Below are 20915 nucleotides of genomic sequence, written 5' to 3' on the forward strand. Positions count from 1 at the left end.
TTTGTTCTTTTAACCAAGCATGCGTTCAAATGACAGAGCCTGTAACTGCGGCTCTGCAAGAAGCCTCTAATGAATCAAAACCACAATGCAGAGTACGCTTTCCCACTTGTTCAGCTGCATGCAATAAAGCCTGCATTTCCTTATTGTCAGCACATTGAGTTTGTAAGCATTTTCTGTTTTAACAAAGACATTAGATATTGTTGATATTTAAGCATGTGAAACTGGCAGTTTAAAGCCCTTACAGCTAAAGTAGCAGAAGTGTAAACTCTTTCCCCCCATCTATCCAAAGCTCTGGAATCCCTATCAGAGGGGACAGGGTTTTTTGCAGTGGAAACCTTAACACCTTTGGGACCCTGAGAAATTGTTTCTGGGTCAGCAGCAGGGTTTTTATAAAGAAATTTATGAGAGTCTGGGACCCTGTAGTACCTGTCAGGCTTGACTGGTGCAGGGGGTAAATAATCAGGAGATAAACTGGATTCAGAGAAAACATCATCAACAATATCAAGCACAGGAGGGATAGCCAGGGGCCTGTGCTGAGGCAATAAAAGAAAGTATCTGAGCCTTTTATTGGATTCTGAATAATCCTGGCTCTCCTAATGGAAATGCTCCCTCATGGTGTATAAGGTTTCCTCAAAAGAGTAATCCAAAGGTATAGATTCTTCTGCATCAGAGTCCTCATAGGAAGGGAGAGAATAACCCTGATCTGAAGAGGAATCAGAGGAAATAGAAACCTGGTCAGAGGAGTCATAGTCAGTGTCTTGCCTAGGCCTTTTATCAGGAGGGGGATGGGAACCCCTGATCAAAGTAATGAGGCCCTCGGCCATTTTAAGCATCTGTTTCTTTGGCATGGATGACTGTCCAGGAGAATGTTGTACTTGTTTCCTTGTCTTTAATGGTGTTTTTGACTTTGCCTTGGCTGCTGTAGTGGACTTAAAAGTAAGTTGTGAAGGTTTGAAAACACCCTCAGCGGCTCCAGACCCATCTGAGGGAATAGTTTCCGCAGGCCCAATACCTTGAGTTTCCAGAGGCCTAGGTGTCTCCACGTGGGAGTTGGATGTGGCCTGTGGCTCTGAGGTAGCGGGTGTCCGGGGCTGCGAAAGCACCTCACTGAGAACCAGCGAACCGGCAACTGGCCTAGAAAAGGCTTCATCGTCGGTTTTGGACCTCGGATGCCTGTCCTTTTCTTTGTCTCTGTGTTTTTTATGAATTCCAGTCATCGGTTGTTCCGATGGCATTATGTAGTTAAATCTTCTGCCAAAGTAATATAAAGCAAAATCAAACCGACGCTTAACAGTGCGTTGGTTGAATCTAGAGCAGAACCGACAACTAGCAACGTCATGGTCAGGGCCTAGGTAAGGAATACAGTAAGAGTGAAAATCCTAATGAGGTATTTGCTTCCCACAAGAAATACAATTGTTAACTTTTACTGACATCAGTCTGGAGCAAGAAAAAGTTTACCCAATGGGGTACTTAGCTTTATTGAAGACTTCGGTTCTGAAATTCGATTTCGAAAATCTCAGAAGTCGGCCGACCGGCACTTGCGAACTGCTTTTGCTTCGGGCACTGCGCAGCAAGAAAGACTGAAGAAAATGGCGTCGGCTGCATCTTTTATACCCTTGGTGCACTGACGTCAGGGAAGAGGCGACAGCAACCGACGCTGGACCTAGACTTTGGAACTCTGGCCAACTGTGGGTAGCCTTCCAGCAGGATAACCCAAGTGTAATGACTGCAACAGTGAAACACAATGAACATCTGGTCAAACTTCCTGAAAACTTTAGTTTTATCCAAATAAAATTTGAGCTGTCTATGCATATCTAAGGTATGTAGCACCCTCTCACTGTCTTATTGCAGAGAGGGGAAAAAAAGGTAGGCAAATTAACAGAATGATTAATTGACAACTCATTAACCATCTTGGGCATAAAAGAAGGATTAGTACGCATAGATATCCTGTTCTCATGGAATATCAAAAAAGGTGGACAAGCCATAAGGTCTTGTAACTCAAGACACCAGTCTGGCAGATGTAAGAACCAACAAAAGAACCGTCTTCCAAGAACAATGTTGCAAGGAAGCTAAAACAGCAGGCTCAAAAGGAGCCCAAGTTAATTTTTCCAGAACAAAATTAATATCCCAGGGAGGAGGAACAGGCTTCCTGGGAGGTCTAATATTAAGGACACCTTTAAGAAACTACTTAACCTCAAATCTAGAAGCTAACGGGGGAGTTAAAGGCAGACAAGCAGAAAGAGCTGATAAGTGGGCCTTAATAGAAGAATTGGCCAAATCAGCATTGAGCAAATCACACAAACAAGAATGAACCAAAGAAACATCCACAGAAAGTGGGTCCACGTCACACAAAAGACACCAAATGGAAAACGTCTTCCATTTACATAAGTAGGATTTCCTAGTAGTAGGTTTCCTGGCATCCTGCAGGACCTGCAGCACGTTGTCAGAAAAAAGGTGTCTGAGGAATCAAAACCATCACCCACAGTGTCAGTTGTAGCATGGACAGGAGGGGATGGATGAGACACCTCTCATCTTGTGTGAGGAGATCCACCCTGTGAGGTAACTTGCGATGATTACCCCTGACAAGATGCAGAAGTAGAGGGAACCATTGCAGTCACAGTCAAAAGTTAGTCACCAACAAGATTTTGGAAGCATCCTGCTGAATCTTGAACATGGCTCTTGGAATGAGAGAAAGGGGAAGGAATGCGTAAAGAAACATCCCTTCCAAGAAAATAAGAGGGCGTCCACCTTCCAGGCCAGAGGACCTGGGACTCTGGCACAAAACAAACAAAGTTGTTTGTTCAAAGAGAAGGCAAAGAGATCTACTCATGGAGTACCCCACTGGTGAACAATGTCCAGAAACACATCCCTGTGAAGCATCCATTCTCACACGAAATTGGATAGCCAGATCCCATACCAGAAGTTACAGCTGGCAAAGATGGTAGGATCTCGTACCCACGTTTGTTGATATACCACATGACTGTGGCACTGTCCGTGAATATCTTGAAAGGCCCTGCAGAGAAGAGAAGATGAAAGGTTTGAAGAGTCAGTACAAGAGCCCTCATCTCTTTGATGATGATGTGCTCCTTCCGCTGATGAGGCAACCATACTCTCTAAACCTTCAGAGAGCCTAACGTTGCTCCTCGTCCCACATATGAAGTGTCTGTGAACAGATCCTGAGAGGGAAGCTGAAGCTGAAATGGGAGCCCTGGATTCAGAGATAACTGCTGAATCCACCACAGAAGTTCGACCTTGAGACATGGGAGAAGAGGAACAGGAAAGTCTAGAGGATGTGCATGCTGAAGCCACACCGACTTCCGAAACCACTGGAACTTCCTCATGTGGAGCTTGGCCAGAAGACACATCGGAATGGTGGAAGCCATGGACACCAGAGCTCTCAGAAACTCCCTGGCTGAAATGGAAGCCAGGGGAAGAAGAATTTGAAAGAAAGAAATGAGAATTAATACATTTGGAGGAGGCAGAGTTGCCAGCATTGGCACCATTTGAAACATACAACACAGAAAGACATGATCTTGAGAAGGAGTCGGGGAAGACGAAGTTTATTGTGAACTCCAGGCTCTGAAGAAAAGAAATGGAAAAATTAAGATCTTGCAAAAGGACCTCTGGAGAAGACGCTTGCATCAGCAGGTTGTCCAAATGAGAAAAGATTTGGATCCCTTGAAAGCTGCAAAAGGCAATCACTGGAGCAAGACATTTGGTGAACACCCTTGGGACAGTAGAAAGGCCAAAGGGCAAAGCACAGAACTGAAAATGCCAGAAAGCAACAGAAAAACGCAAAAATCTCCTGAAAAGAGGATGGATCGGACTATGGAGATAAGCATCCTTGAGGTCCAGAGACACCAGAAAGGCCTGAGGGAGCAAGAGAGAGGAAAAAGGGACTGAAAGGACAACATCAGAAAGGAAGACACCTTCAGAAAGGTGTTCAGATGGGAGAAGTGTAGAATAGGTCTCCAAGTACCTTCTTTTCTGGGCACTAGAAACATTATGGAATAAAACCCTTTCCCCCTTTGGGGCATACGCACTTCCTGAATAGCACCCTGAAACAAGAGGTCCTGAAGAACCTCTGCGGAAAAAAAGGAAACTGTTCCCAAGGAGGCTGAGGAATGCCCATAAAAGGAGGATAGGAAATCCAAAACATGAAGTACCCTTGACGAATGATTGATAAAACCTAAGAATCCTAGGTGATCTGGAGCCAAACAGGAAGAGAAAGAGAAAGGTGAAGAGACAGAGGGATGTGGCTGGGAATGGGTGGATAGTCAGACAGTACCTGGTTTGTCAGGAAAGGAAGGCTTAAGAATTTCTGCAGTCTGAGTGGCTTTAGCAGGAGGAGTCCATTTACTACCCTTTTTACCTTTAGAAGGAGGATGAGACTGCCTACGAACAAAGGTTGGCTTAGAAGGTTAGTCCCATTGAAATTTAGGCACAGGAGAAACAAAGACATGCTTAAGTTCCTGTAAAGCCTTCCCCTTGTCCTGAAGAGACTTAAATAAACCAACAAATGCTTCACCAAACAAGAGAGTATTATCCAGAGGAGCATCCAGCAACTTAGCCTTAATATCAGGCAAAAGTTGAATCTGAAGCCAGGAATATCTCCTCAAAACTGAGCCAGAAGCAGCAGCCCTTGAAGAGGCATCTGCAGCATCATAACTACACTTGACAGAATGAACTAAGAGGAATTCCCAAGCAAGGAAAGAGCAGAAGATTTACCCTCAGAATCTGGAAGATCAGAAAGAACATGACAGGCCTGAGAAAGAACATCCAATACATACCTAGAAATATGGGTCTGATAATTAATAGCCCTAAAGTCAGGGTAGAGGAAGAATAAACTTTCTTACCCAGCCTATCCAAGGTCCTACTGTCCTTGTCAGAAGGCTGTAACTCGAAGGAAGCAATTAAGATAGCTTATCAGAGGCTACAGACACCACAGAGGGGTCAGCAGCAGGACATTTAAACAAAAAGGAACAATTCTCAAGCACCCTGTAAAATCTATCAGACTTCCTGGAAGCAGAGGGCAGAGAATCCGGTGCTTTACAGGCAGTGGAAAAAATATCCAATAAAGCAGGCAAGACAGGAGGAATGGCTGCAGGTTTAAGAGATTCCATTTGCAGTAACTCATAGTATCTCTTATGGATATCTGAAACCTGGGCACAATCCCACTTAAAGTCCATCTTCCTAGAGATCATATCCCCAAAGGAAATTTCCTCAGAGGGATTATCAAGAGTATGAGAATCCTCCTGCTCAGACATGTAGTCTGAAGAAGAAGGAATCTGGGCAGAATAAGCAAGGGAGTCATCATCAGAATCCATCTCAGAAGAATGGAATTCTCTGGGCCTTTTAGGGGAAGAGGCGGATCAAGGAGGAGCAGGAAGTGAAACCCCTTGAGGAGGCCGCAACAACAATAAAACATTAAATAACCCCTGAGTAAAGGCCTGCCACTCACTTTGTGGATCTCTAGGCGCAGAAGAGACATGGTTAGTCTTCTGTTTCTTCTTCAAAGGGACAGCCATCCTGGAAAACTGAGAAGGCCCACACTTGGGACAGCATTCCCCAACTTCAGTAGGGACCTCTTCCCGAAAGAGAAACTGCAGAACCCCATTAGACCCCTTGGAAACAGTTAACTGTGGTTCCTTCTGAATGCCCAAAACAAACGAATGCAAAACCTTGACGGACGTGCTGCCTGCCAAATCCTCACCGGCCTCCAACCCAGACGCAGTAGAAGAATCTGACAAAACAACCGGGTGAGCCTCCAAGGTGCATAATAACCTCAGGAGAAATACCCGGCAGAGGTTGGGCAGCAGAAGTTGCTGGCCTTACCTTATGCACCTTCTTCTTCCCAGACGGCTGACCTTCGGGACAGGAAGTTCTATCCCTAGTACCTGCAGCAAGAAGCTTAAGTCGCTGGTTCTCAAGGTACAAGGAAAGGGAAGAAAGCCTACTACAAAGAGTTTTGGGGACAAATGCCTGACAAACTGAACAAGATGTATGGTCGTGAGCAGCACCAAGGCAAAAAAGGCACTTATGACAGTCTTTATGGGGAATCAGTCTCCCACACTGGCATTTACCCTTCCTGGATGATATTAACTGCAAACAGCACTAAACAAACAGAAAAAGTAACCAAAAACCCAACTGGGTACCTATCTGCAACTGTGAGGACGCCAGCAAACAGGAGTAAGAACAGCAAAGTCAATAAACAGAAAAACTGTAAAAGAAAAACCAGATGTATGCAACAGACCGGCAGTTAAAATAGCGTTCAGACTGGCGGCAAAAAATTCTTAGGATGGTGCGCCTGAACATCACCTTTATGCCCTACCTTACACAAGGAGTAAGCAGGTGACGTTCAGCGTACCTTAAAGCAACGGAAATCTTTTGTAAACTGGCCAGATGGAGGGCTTCATTGGCAGGGAATCCCATTAGTAAGGAATACTGCAGCAGTGAATGTAAGGACATCTACTTTTCCTCTTTCAGGAAAAAGTTTGAGGACCTGAGGAGAAAAAGGACAAAACACAACTTCTTTATCTAAAGAAGAGTTCAGAATATCACATTTAACCTCATATGTGAATCTTTGGTTGCATGCCCAAGCACATCTCATTAAGACAGTTGCAGTGTCCTAGACAAAGTAATGACACAATTATGCACACTCTTTAGGGGGTGTTTAGAAACCTGATTACTATTATAAATAATGCAATTCAGAAAAGATTTCTTCATCTAAAGGAAAATTAATAGAGTACAGTATTTTTATTAAAGTTTCAGCGCAATGAAAAATAAATTTCACAATAGTGCTCAGGTACATATTTTTGAATTCTAGGATAAACTACCTGCAATAAATTCTTGGCTAAGGCAAAAATGTCAACCTTAGGTACTGTAAGCGTATATCCCTGGAAGAAGACTACTTATTGGGGGATAGCTCTTTACTCTTGGCAAGAGGTCTCTTATCCCAGTTACCCTGAAAAGAACCTACCAGAGTATACTCCAGATGCAAAAAGGAAGATGGTTTTCCCATGCTCTTAGCGGGCACCAGAACAGCTGCAGAGGACACGTCTGATCCTGGTTCATGAAGGCAGAAGAAACAATACCAGAGGAACTTGGACAGACCAGAGGAGGAGCTGAGAAATGGTCACTACATGATCCCCCCATCAGTGGCTGAGGCACTGACCGAGTCCACAACAGCTGCAAGGACTCACTTTTAGTATTTAAGTACAGCAGGAGAAGAACCATCAGGACTAAGTATCCATGCTGTGACTGAGTAACAAGTCTGGCTGCCATTAAGCAGCACTGGAAAGCGTCAGTAAGAAGGCAAATTGTCACAAAGTGTTCATAAGCAAAACACACACACACACAGTCACACTTCCCCAAACAGTATCATAGCCAGAAGTACAGAAGCACTACCAACAGTGTCTGTAGTTTTAACATTCCCTTTAATTAAAACACAAATGCAAATGAACACTTATCACAAAAACAAAGAAATAAGCCTCTACAGCTAGTAAGCCAGTTCCTGACAAGAAGCTATTGACATCTGAAAAAATAGGTTTCTTAAAGAAAACAACTGTCACTTTTAGACAAAAATTAGAAAAAAATATGCTCTAATCTAAAAAGGGTAACTTTTTTGTATGGAAGGGTTCCCCAATGGGCACTTATCTGTCCAAAATGAAATTGTACGTGGTTGCCGCTCATGAGAAACTCCTTTATTGCTTCCTGCTGTGTGTCAAGAAGCAATGAAGTCACTTTCTTCTGGCTATTTGTAAGACTGGTGCTGACCAGTGAGCAGTCAGAGAGAAGGTGTGGGACAAGACAACAGATTGTACATCAGTTGCTCCCCAGGCAAGAAACAACCCAAATAGCAAAAGGCTAATGCAGGAGTGGAAATTAAGAACATATTCTTTAGCTTTTTTTATTAATCTGCTTAAATTAATAAGTGGGAGAATATGCTGTCAGTGTGTAGACCAGAAATGAGAGAGGAAGTAATAGAAAGCGGGGGAGATTGGAAAGGGAGAGACTGTCTTGTTACTTGATGCTCTTTGTCTATTAGGAAGTTCCTGCACCCATCTGCAAAGTTGTGGGCACTCTAGATTTGCTGAATGGAGATATGCTGGGTGGAGTCTAACTATTCTAGTCAGAGTTTAATCTCACACCAAAACTGGGCGTTTTAGTAGCCATATTTTGCCTCTGCCAAATGTTCTTTTGGCTTCATAGAAAAGAACACTAGCACTAAACTTTGAACACGTATTTTTAGTAGAATGAGAGGCAAAGAGATGACCTATCAGCACTGTGTGGAAGGGGAAGGGGAATCTTGCACGTCCTGAGCAGTTCTGATCCTTTTGGGGAGTGTGCATTCACTTCCCCTTTACTATTCAATACCTTTTCACCCACACTATCATTTACTGTCTGTCCCACTAATGTAACTGCATTATCTTCCACCTCACTTATTTACATAATCTACTCCCTCTACACAGCCACATTTATATAACCTCAACTACTGGTTATCCATCTTATCTAAGCTGCAAATTAGAACTCCTAAGCCTCAACATTTTTTATGGTGCATTTCTGCTCCTCTCCACTGCTGCCTGCTGCAACTATTACTTCTAAATATGTTTATTTATCTATGGTGCTTTGACTTATTTTTGTTTAATGGTACTGTTTCACTACGCACATTATAATTTCAACTCTGCTTACTATAACTACTATTTTTAGTATTTGTTACCTGGGTTGAGAAAGCAGTTGGTCAAATGTCATCAGTGCTCTACCCCAGTAAACAAACTAACAGGTACATGCATATGATTACAGGAAGTTTAATTGAAAATCCCAACAGATTGACTGTTTTCTGACGTGGGTGAGTTGACCTCACCTGACCAAATCTCCTACAGTCTCCTTATATTACTAACATGCAGGCTGTATCAACTACGGAAAAGAAGTTAAGTCCCCTTAGAAAATATGAGTTACCAAGTTTCTCAACAAAACAAGATTGTTTCATGCATACGTACATCCGTACATAAATACTTACTATACACATATATGTACAAATACAGATGCTATATCCCTATGCACGTGGGTGTGTACACAACGTATATTCTAATTATGAAATTTTCCAAAGAGCACTTACCATTGGTTACCGGTGTTGGCATCTGCACAGGTTTGCTGACCATTGTTGTCTGAACTGGAGGGTAAGTTAGGTTCCTACTGTTAAAGGAAAGAAAAATGTCACACAATTTTAAACAATCAGGAAGCTAAAACTGCCAAAATTAACAAGGCAAAGCCCAATAAAGACAACAAATGTCAAGAAATTCAATAGGACATTAAAATTATTCCTATTTCTAAATGTCCTCGCCCATAACAAAGACATATCAACAATATCCCCTTGCCTCTATACAACAAATTTAAATCTGCTCCACCCTACCATACAGAAACAGTCATTTCTGTAACATACAGACTCCAGCACAAAACCATACTCTTACTACCTACAACAAAAGAAACACAATTCTGCTCCATTTACAAATCCAATGCCAAAGAAGCAAGTGCGTACACACATACGCACACACACACTGAGCCTATGAAAGTGGGTGGGATACTAGCTTCAAAGAATCTCCCACCTACAGGTGCCAATGTTGAAAGAGAAGCTCCTCCAACCAGATTAATCAGTTCCTGCCTTTCCCAGTACTCAAGACCGTTAAGTAATGTAGATGCCAAATCTCTTCAATACCTTACACTCGCAAAAGCTGAGAGGACAACGGAGAGGGGAAAATAAAGGCAGAAACCCAATTCTTCATGCTCCCTGATGGGCATTGATCTGATGAATGAGATGCCCTTCAAGATAACATGTGGCATATGAAGTATTCAAGTAACAAATAGAGCATCCCAAGAAGGCAAGAGCAAAGAAAGGCCTAAAAAGAAAAGATTCAGAATAATGAGTCTGTAAACTATTAGGTGTGAAAGAAAGCCCAACCGATAATGGTTAGTGACTATAAGAAGAAATGACACCAAGTAGCTGTGGTAAAACATCTGCTACAAGTGCTAGAAGCAACTATACTGGGGGTGGGCTTTGACAACCTGGCAGCTAGAAATTAATCAGCAAATTGCAGAAAACAATGGAGTAATCAGTTTTTCTGGGTAATGTCTGCTTAACCCGGAGACCAACAGTTGATCGGTCTTCCTAAACTCACTCATTCTTTTCAAATAAAACCTGAGCTGACTGGTAAATGTCAAAGCAGAGGAGAAATTCTCAGTTCTCTGGATTCTGTTCTGGAAAAAATAGGGAGGTGAATGAGCTAACATGAGGACGACTTATAGATCACGTTTAAAAGAAATACTTGTTAACTCCTAAGGGACATCTATCTTCAGAAAAACCAAATCTCACTCCTTGCCAATTAGGGCCCGCCTACAACTGAAACTATTAGCACATGCAACTGGCCAAAAAGCAAGTGCAGTTGTGTTGGACATTCGCCACACCCATAAACTTTGCAAGAAAAATGACTGCTGCATTACCATTCATTATGCTTAAAACTTAACTGCAACTAGATATCAATCCATTACAAGCCGACTTCCAGAGCTTTGGATGCTCTCAGAGTACAACTGGTATTCTCCCAACACCAACAACATCACCAGAATATGCAGCAGAAGAAAGATGGCAGTCTAAACACATCTGCAGTTCTTTTTTTAAAACAAGTCCATGACTGAAAAGTATCCTCACCAGACTTAGCAGTAAAACTTGCTTTTGGTCAAGTTAACATACATTCTCACCTTCCACAAGGGTAGGTGGAAGGCAGACTGCAGTATAGCCTAGATCCTTTGGTAAGAACATCTATAGTTGAGGTAAGTATGTTCAAAGAACTGTAGCATGTTCATCACAAGGAAGACAGCTGCAGTATCACTGTTTATGTTTGGGAAAAGTATCATAGTTAGGGTACTCAAGGGTAGCATGGCCAAATAGATAGGGATGGGAGGCTCTCACATACCCTGCATGACTGCAATTGTAAACTTTTCCCTACTCCTAGATGGTATGTACAGCAAGTATTGCCTGAGAAAGATGAGGATGGTGGTTCAAGCAAGCCTAAAAAAGGCAGTTAGAATAGGATATGACCTGCCCTTGTTGAGTCTTAATATGGAAGTTATAACAAATAATGATGCATTTAGCTGGCCATTTGGCAATGGTTTTTAGTGCTATAAAATTCAGTTCTGTGCAAGCAGAATCTCAGTTGCTTGTGAACATCCAAGGAATGCAAGACTCTATCCTTTGGTGGGTTTGGAAAGACTCGAAGGTGAATGACCTGGTTGTGGGAGAGTTCTGATATAACCTTAGGCACAAAAGAATGATCAATCCTGAGGATGACCCTGCCTTTATGGAAAATCAGGAGATGTTCCCTACACATGACATGATGCAGTTCAGAAATGCAAGTAGCTGAAGTCAGGGGTAGCAGAAGAGCAGATGTGGCTGGCTTAAAGAGAGGTAAGGTGAGCTTCTCTAAAACAAAGTTAAGGCCCCAAAGTAGTCATGGTATGTTTTCTTGAGGATATGAGAAGCAATACCCCTTTGAGAAACTGTTACATGTGAGGATAAGAGTAGACGAGAGAGGACACAGGTAAGAGGAAATAGCAGAGGCTTGATGGAAGAATAAGACAGACTTTCCTTGTACGGTACAAACAGTGGTTCCAGAACTTGTGCTAAACTTAGCAACTTAGGAAAAACTCCTCTTGACTGGTACCAAGTAGAAAACCTTTTCCACTTATCAAAACATGACTTCTTGGTCCTTGGTTTTCTGGCTTCTTTCAAAGTAGACACCATGTCCACAGTGAAAAGATGTCTAGAAGAGATTAAAGATATATCATCAGCCTGTGAGATTCATAGTTTAGATATAGCACCACCATTGTCAGGGCCAGTGTGGTGCATTCATGATCACTGGTGGTCCGTCTTCTTTGATTTTCTGAAGTACCCTGGGTACTTGGGGCAATGGAGAGAAGACATATAAGAATATTCCTGTTCAAGAGATGAGAAGGCATCAATCTTTCACACCTCTCTTCTGCAGCATAACTTTCTCAATTGTCTGCTCTGGTTAGATGCAAAAAGGTCTACTTCTGGCACACCTCAAACTTGTACAAAAGTCAAGAAAGCCATCTTTTTCAACATGTATTTGATTGAGTCTAGTAAAGTTCAGCTGAGATTGTCTGCTAGAAGGTTCTTTTGTCCTAGGAAGTAAGTGATGTAAGCAGCCATGGACAAACTCAGTAATGTAAACACTTACCATAACAGTAGATGTTCTACTGATCAAAAATTAATTAATAAGCTGCAAATAAAAGACTTTCGGCTTTTCTCGGTTAGGGATCGCCACAGCGGAACTCCAGTCCGCTCATGATTGTCAGTGGATTTTTACGGTGCCGAGTTGCCAGCCTGATGCCCAACCTTCAAGGAAGGTATGCCCATTCACACTCGCACCTACCTGCATGTCTTTAACGTCACTCGACTGCAGGGAGGACATGCAGACTCCATACAGAAGGTGCGCCAGCCGAGAATCGAACAGGAGAACCTCTTGCGGTGAGGCGTCAATGCTAACCATTGCACCACAGTGGCTTGTTAATTAATAAGCTGCAAATAACATCAATAAATAAATACATTTTCACCTCTGATGTCAAGCTGGGGTGCCAACGCCTAAACCCTCACAGTAGCATATGTCCAATGTATGACCTGAGCTTGCAAACAGAGATATACAAGTGGATAAAGGAGTGTAAATCTTCATATTATTTTCAAGCCAACAGCCTGAAGATTTCTGATAAGTATTCAGCTAGGAAAGTCATAGCAAGAGGAGACACACCCCCTCAGTTCTACGGTCTGCCAGACAGGGCAGTGGAGAAACAGAAGAAAAGGAAAATGGCAATGGGGGGGGTAGGGTGGGAAGGAATACTGCAACAGTGATCACTAGGACATCTACTGTTATGGTTAAGTTCTTACACAACTGCACTACGTCTTGACCAAAATCACTGTTGCAGTATTCCAAACAGATGTGTGATTCACAAAGCTTAAGAGAACAGAAGGGAGGACAGCTGTGAATGGTGAGAACTATCCAAAAGGCCTGAAAGGAATGAGCTACAGAAGGCTGCCCTAGAGCTAGAAAAAGAGTCAGTTCTGCAATTTTTAGTGCGTGTACACAGAAAACTAGGTAGCAGCTTTTAGGATGGTTCTGCAGTCTATCCATTTTTTATAGAAAGCCCTGAAAAGGCTACTTCTCTAGTACACTGTGCCCTTGGGAAAGAGAGCAAGGATTTGCCATGGTGTGTAACAAAAGGTAACAGCCTTAGAAATCCAGTTTATAATAAATTTGTTTTGATTTTGGCTGACCCAGCTTAGTCCATGAAAGAGAAAAACAGTTGGCCTGATCATGAACAGACTCGGTCTCGTCCAAACAGAATTCGAGTTATCTGTGCAGATTTAGGAAATGAAGTAATCTTTCACCCCTGTTCTGTGGAGTGAGAAAGAAAGTAGGAAGCTTGATGGCCTGGTTTTGGGACATTTCATTTACAACTTTTGGCATGAAAGATGGGTTGACCGTCAGGGACACACTGTAAACATGGAATATAAGAAAAGGAGTAACAGTCATGAGTACCTGTAGTTCTCAGGTTTTCCCAGCAGAAGTGAGAGCTAGCAAAGAAATGTTTTTCCAGTTGCAGAGTTTGACAGTAGAAGATGCATCTGTTCTAAGGGAGGCAGGGTGAGTTTCTCAAGTATAAAGCTGAAATTTCAAGGGGGGCACACGTTTTCTTGGAGGGCATAAATGCAGAACTCCTTTTAAAAATTGTCTGACCTCATGTCTGGACATAACAGGGAACTAGGGAAAGACAGGCTGATACAGCTGAAAGGTGGGCTTTAAAAAAAGAATAAGTCAAATCACTTTTCTTGAGCTCACACAAATAAGATAAAACAAGGATAACATCTGATTTTACAATTTATTTATTTGCAGTTTGTTTGCCAGGATAGTCCACTGGGCCATGAAGAGCCCATTTTCAATGGAGTCCTGGGGAGAAAAGCTCCAAAATAAAACAAAGAATCAAAATAAGTAAAAAGAATAAAAACAAATACATAACAGTAATACACAGAATGCAAAATACAAAATAGTAATACAATATATACAACTGATACAATGCAAGATAAAAAAAGTGTTAGAAGCAAAAATAATTTTTTTTTTAGCTAGAGCTGATAGAAACTCTAGGAGTTTATTTACAGTATAATGTAGTAGCTGTGGAGAGAGAGCTTGCGGAGAGAGAGTAAGTTAAGGGAAGCTATGTAGGATGGGAACAAGAGCATTCCCACTGTGAAGAGAGGTATGAGTGCAGTAAGAATTTGAAGGCAGAGAGACTGTCAGTGGTATGGATGAGAGATGAGAAGAAGAATTCCAGTGTCGCGCTAGAGAAAAGGATAAAATATGTTTACCTGGTGGATGGGCAGGTTTATGCAATTCTATTAGGTTTTGTGATTCAGACCTTGGGCATCTGTTAGGTTGATGCATTTCAAAAATTAGAGGCAAGAGAAGGGCAGAGAGAGGGGCTAAAAATAATTTGGGTAGCTCAAGCCAGTTCAATTGATGTAGGGAAATACAGGGATGGGTACAGGATCTATGGCCAGTTGCAAACTTTGAAATTCTGTAATAGCAGGAGGCGAGTTTAGACTTAAGGGAAGGCTAGTGAGGATAGAGGCACAGTAAAGGAGGGAAGGGGTAAGGTATGTAGTAGCTAGAGCAAGTTAGCCTGACATCATATTAAAAATCTCTTCCACTCGGCTATGCAGGATTGTTGTGTTTTGGGTCGCTTTGCCTCCTGTAGAAACTAAGGCACACACTGAGAAAATTGGTGTCTGGAAGGGATCAGAATCCTATTATTCACTGGCTTAGGTTAAGAGATTATAGAGTGGATGAAGCAATGAGCCCTTCCACTGTGTGATCAGGTCTGCTTTGTTGGGTAGTTTGCAGTGATAGCCCCTGGCTAAGTGATAAAGCAGGGAAAACCAATGCTGCCTTGGCCAAAAGGGAGTCACCAGTGCAAATTTTGTTTTTTATTTTTGGATCTTTAATAGAACTTCATTTATTTATTTATTGACATTTGTTAACAGAGTTGGTCCAGCTGGGTTTGTGGCCCGTTTTCAGTGGAGACCCAAGGAGAAAAGCTCCAAGAAAAACAGATATTATATATACAGAGAAGTGATGACATACACATTAACATGTGAACAGGAATTGAACAAAAACTTCAAAAAAAACAGACATTTCGATGACAGCAAAACTGGTAGCATATACATTAACATGTGTTTTAACATGTGACCAAAAATTGAAATTATACAATAGTATTTAAGAGACGAAATAGAGAGAGAAATTTAAACACTTGTAGTTATGTCTATCTCATGTTATCAGGGTTATGCTTTACTTACACATTTACAGAAAGAGCTTGTGTTAGCAGAGGATGTAGAGGGAATGCATAAAGAAGCTTCTCTGGCTACTAGAAGGATAATGCAGCTACCCTCCAAAACAAGGGCAAAGAGTCTTGATTCAAAAGAAAGGGAACTGTTTGCACTCCTCAAGGCAAACAAGTCCGTCTGTGATGTTCCCCCCACAGGACTATGTCTAGGAAGGGCTATTTGTTGAGCATCCATTAATTCTGGGGGGGGGGGGCACAAATGAACATGCCGATGGAGTATGATGTTGTTCTGGGAAGGAATGTGTACTGCTTGAAGACATGCCTGACTTGATGGCGGGGTCCCAAGCAATCTGAGCTAACCTGTATAACTGGTATGCACTGATTCCTCCTTGCTTGTTTATGTACCTTGACTGCTGTACTGTCTGTGAATATGTTCAGAGGTCCTAGTTTCCACAGATGAGTGAACACAGGTAAGGTCTGAATGAGAGCCCTCATCTTTATCAGGTTGATGTGCTCTTCCTTGAGGTTCAACAAGCAACAACCCTGGACCTTACTGATTCCCGTCCACACTCCCATGTTTCATCTAAGGTATCTGTGCAAATCTCTTGACTTGGAGTCTGTACCTTGAATGGCAGGCCTGGACTGAAGTTCACCTATGTCATCCACCACAGGCTCTCCCCAAGACAAGGCAGGAAAGTGGTCCATGCGCTCATGGGGTGAGAGTACTGAAACCATACAGTTTTCAGGTATCACTGAATTTACCTCATATGCAACCTGGATAAAGGAAGCACTCAATTTCTTCAAATCTTTGGAGTTTCTAATGCCATGATGGGAATGGACTCAATTCCTTAGTCAAGGTATAATTAAAGTCAATTACATTAGTATTGTTTCATGCAGCGGTGGTGCAGCGGTAGCATTGTTGCCTCACAGCAAGAGGTTCTCCCGTTCGATTCTCAGCTAGAGTGTGGGGAGTGCCTTCTGTCTAGAGTTTGAATGCCCTCCCCATGGTTGGGTGGGTGTTCAAAAGACATGCGTAAATGGGCGTGCCTTCGTTGAAGGTTAAACACTGAGCTGGCACCTCGGCGTTCGTGAAAATCTACTGCCAATCATTAGCGGACCGGAGTACCGCTGTGGCGACCCCTAACTGGGAAAAGCCGAAAGACAGCAACATTAGTATTGTTTCAATCTTTGATGTCATTCAGAAGTGGGGTCTATATCAAATGAGTAAATCACACAAACTGCGAACACTCAAAATATCGAACATTCCAGACCTCAAACTTCCTATTGTGGGGGGCTCCCCCCCACTAAATATATATTCCAACTCTGAGATTGCACTACAGTGAGGAAAGGGCAAATATCCCATTCTTCACTGTACCGCAATCTCAGAAAAAGCACTTAGAGGTCGGGTACAATCGATATTATGAGCATTCGCAATTTGTGGGATTCGCTCATATGATATAGACCCCAAAAGTGCTGTTTGCAGCACCCGCAGTGTGCCCAGTAATGACGACTCCTGCAATTCGTACAGAGTTACATGTATTGGTAACATATCTAAATATGACTGCAGATTCTTTTTTACAATACCCATTGCTCCTACTACTATTGGAACTGTCTGGGCATCCTTCTTCCACATTGCTCTCGTTTATGACTACAAATCCTCATTTTACGACTTTATGTCTCTCTGTATGCAAGGCACTAGTCGCTGGATGTAGTGATTTCAATGATCAATGCTACTTTTGTCTTCTTTTCATGGACCACTGCATCTGGTTTTCTCTCATCTACCTTTTGAACTGTTGGTAATGGGTGATTCCATGTGATGTAGACCATCATTTTCTCTTATGCTTTGTGACTCATGTTTCCAGTGTTATTCAGCCACTTCAGTACCATAATGTTTGCACAATCCCCAGTGCAACAGCCTTGCCACATTATTATGCCTTTCAGCATACAGTCCTTCTGCCATTAGTATGTCACAACCAGCAACGAGGTGTGCGACTGTTTCCAAATCTGTTTTACAAAACCTACATTTGTCTGTTTCTCCCACATATTCAATGGACTTTGTAAACAAACGTGTATGTAGCCTACTATCTTGGGCAGACAATATTAACCTTTCATCTTTTGGTTTGCATTTGCCTCTCCTTAGACATTCCTGCTTTCGATCCTGATCAATATGAGGTTCTTTCAAGAGTTTTCTATGCTTGCAACTATATTTATGCATTTTCCACATTTATTGCCTTCTCATCTGATCTTTCACCTTATATTCTTTCGTCTTTTAGGCACATTCAGTTGCTGCCTGATTTTTATCTACTTCTGGTTTGATTTCCATTCCCACTTGATGCTGTTATGCTTCTGCTAGACTAAGCAGGAGAAGTCATCTTAGATTTATTCTCCTCATGTTTCAAAACTTTCCCTACGTTTGGATCGTATGGGGGTCAGCATTTAAGTGTTCAGTCCCATGACTGCAGATCTATACATGTAATCAACTTCAAGGAGGCCCATACCTCCTTCAGAATGGGGAATATATAATCTTGGTATGCACTGATTTTTATAAATCATTTGGTGAGCATGAAGCATCCCTTGTGTTTTCTTATCTAAGCTATCAGACACCTTTTGAGGGCAGTCAATCACTCCAAAACTTAAGTTAGGACAGGAAGAACAAATTGCTTTATAGCTTGAATTTTGTTCCTAGAAGTTAATGCTGTTTTCAGAATTTAAGTCTTCTAAAATGTTCCTTACTAAGTATTATTCACATTTGTTCATGTTTTATTGTTGATCCTTCATCAATTCCCAAATATTTATACACTCCCACAAGTTCCTTTATATCACATTCTTGTCCCAAACTGATGTTCACTTGTTGCTGCAGCTTTCCTGCTTTAAAGGATGCTTTTGCACATTCATTAAGACCAGATATTATCTGAAAACGTTCTGACTACTTGCAGTTGTGGTTTTAGTTCCTCATATGATGTGCTATATAGTTTTAAATCATCGACCAAAAGAATATAAGTCTGTACACTTTTTTTTTTGTTTTCTAGGAGCCAAATTATAGCCATGACCTGATCTGTTAAGTAGACAGATTAATGGGTTAAGGGCAAGACAGACTAGCAAGCTGTGACAGGGAGTCACCCTAAAATATCCCCCTTTGAATTTTTATCCCTGGAATAATAACTTGCCATTTATCATAACTTACTTGAAAAGTGATCTGCCACTGTTTCATGGTCACTGTCATGTAATCACCGTAAGGTATATCTTACACATTTTTAAGCACTCTTATCCATGAATGTGGGATACTGTCAAATGCTTTTCTGTAGTCAGTCCATGTCATACTTAGATTTTCCCCTTTTTAAAGTGCTCCATTATGACTACTTAGCAACAAATGATCCTTTGTTCTATATGACTTTCTTTTATTAACCTTTTGTTCAGCTGACATAATTGAATTCTCTTCTAAATGACTATAAGCTCTGTTGGCATCAGTTCCAGTGTATAGTTTATACATCATCGGAAGGCAAGTTATTGGTCTATAATTTTTTAGGTTAGCTTGCAGGTTCACTCTTAAGTAGGAACATTGTTATTCCTGTTAGCCAAGTTGGTGTCTGTTTGGGGTGCGCAAACAAATAGTTCTTACTCATGGCTTAATCTTTGTGCAAAGATGTTAATACTTGAAACCAAACGTTAGTACTGTATCTGGGCCTGGGGGTTTTCCAGTTGGAAGCTTTTCTTAACTTTATTTCAAACTCTCTGGCTGTTGTTTCATCCCATTTCATATTATGTACCTTTGAACTTCTTATTTGTTTACTTCTTCTATCCATTTAGCGTTGTTATGTTCCACAAGATCTTCATGAATACTTCTGCAAAATTTATCTATTTTTTCTCTTTTTGGTGGTCTTTCAATTCCTTTTACCTTGTTTCCCAATTCTCTACAAAACTTTTTGGGTCATCAATAAATTGCTTATTTTGTACGTTTGCTTTATATTTATCTGTGTATCTTCTAAGTTTTTTTGCCTGTAATGATATTTTATTATTTGTGAAAGTGCATGATAAAAACTGATCCATTATGATACTGTGCATTGCTTTTATCAAGTCTATCTTAGTATTTTTGTTTGCATGTTCCCTCTTCTATACTCTTCTAACAGTGACACTTATCTTAACTGCTTTGTATTTTTCTCTATTCGATACTTCCATGATGGTATTTGATCTCTCCCCTTCCTTTCCCTTACTATCCTGTGTTCTTGTGGTAAAATTCTATCTGTTCTTAATCTAGCTGCACAGTAAAATATCTGGTTTACTTCTGTTATAGTGCATGGATCTCTATGGACAGTCCTAATAACTGTGTTCATTTGTTTTATTAAACTTCTGACTTTTTGGGTTTTATTGACCTTCTGCAATCTATTTCTTTCATTGATCTTAATATGTCTATCTCTGTTAAGTCAAGCAACTCTTTCTCAACTCATTTTCTTCTAAACTGAGGGCACATTTTTTGCTCTTCATTTCCTGTGAGTATTCTATAGAAAGTTCTATAGCCTCTTCCTGTGGGACAATCTCTTCAATTTCATCCTGTCATCCATTGCTCTGTCATATGGGAACTCACTGGTTTTATCACTCCTCAACATTGACCGTGTCAGAGTTGACAGTTTCCTGTTTCTTCCCTTGCTGTCCAGCTTCAGATGAATGTTTATATTGGTTTCCTGTGGAAGGCTCCAAAATAGGAAGTAAATGCACACACAGCCAGGAAATGGAACAGCTTGTTGTAAGTTCACCAAGGCAGATTCAGTAAATCCAGGTAGGCACCAAACGAATTCAAATAATTCCTTTATTCAGAACCACAGAATAATGGTTCTGAATAAAGGAATTATTTGAATTCGTTTGGTGCCTACCTGGATTTACTGAATCTGCCTTGGTGAACTTACAACAAGCTGTTCCATTTCCTGGCTGTGTGTGCATTTACTTCCTGGTTTGGTTCTCTGCTGTTTGTTTGACTTCAAGGCTCCAAAATATCTTCATATAGCAACTGACAAGTTGCTTCCCATTCCACTCATTTCTCCTTAATTTGGATGTCCGCTGCTCTTTCCTGCTGTGGTGCTTTCTGAGTTAGAGTTTCTACACTGAATCCTTCACTTCACAGGTACTCCATAACCTCAGTTTTTATTTCTTTAACTTCTCCATTACTTATCTTTTCTACTTTTCCTCTGTCTTATTTTTTATATTGTAAAGTTTTCCATGTCTGGATTCCTTTGCCTGCATTTCTCTTCAAATCTCTTTGGTGCTGCTCTCTTTGTATTGACTAGTTTTGCTTTCTCCTTTGCATAAATATTACACCATATTAAAAATCTTTCTTTCCCATGTCCATATTTATTCTTCAGATGTCTCCTGATCTTCCTGTTTTTCCTTACTCTGGGGACTCATGCTGTGATGTAACCTGTGTTAGACCTTCTACACCAAATCCTTCACTTCTCAGGCATTCCATAACTTCAACTTCTATTTTTTTTAACTTCCACTAAACTTCTTTTCTACATACT

The 20915-nt window shown here is 41.3% G+C and overlaps 1 protein-coding gene across 1 annotated transcript in view; it reads right to left on the reverse strand.

Moving 5' to 3' along the window:
• Positions 1 to 20915, reverse strand: part of LOC122792405 — a 2471936-nt gene that overhangs the window by 652337 nt on the left and 1798684 nt on the right. Inside the window, exon 24 of the mRNA XM_044060193.1 lies at positions 9119 to 9195. Coding sequence (XP_043916128.1) covers positions 9119 to 9195 — 77 coding nt within the window. The remainder of the gene's footprint in view (positions 1 to 9118; positions 9196 to 20915) is intronic.

This window comes from Protopterus annectens, chromosome 1.part2 (assembly GCF_019279795.1).
Source record: "Protopterus annectens isolate FY-2018-M chromosome 1.part2, PAN1.0, whole genome shotgun sequence".
NCBI lineage: Eukaryota > Metazoa > Chordata > Ceratodontiformes > Protopteridae > Protopterus > Protopterus annectens.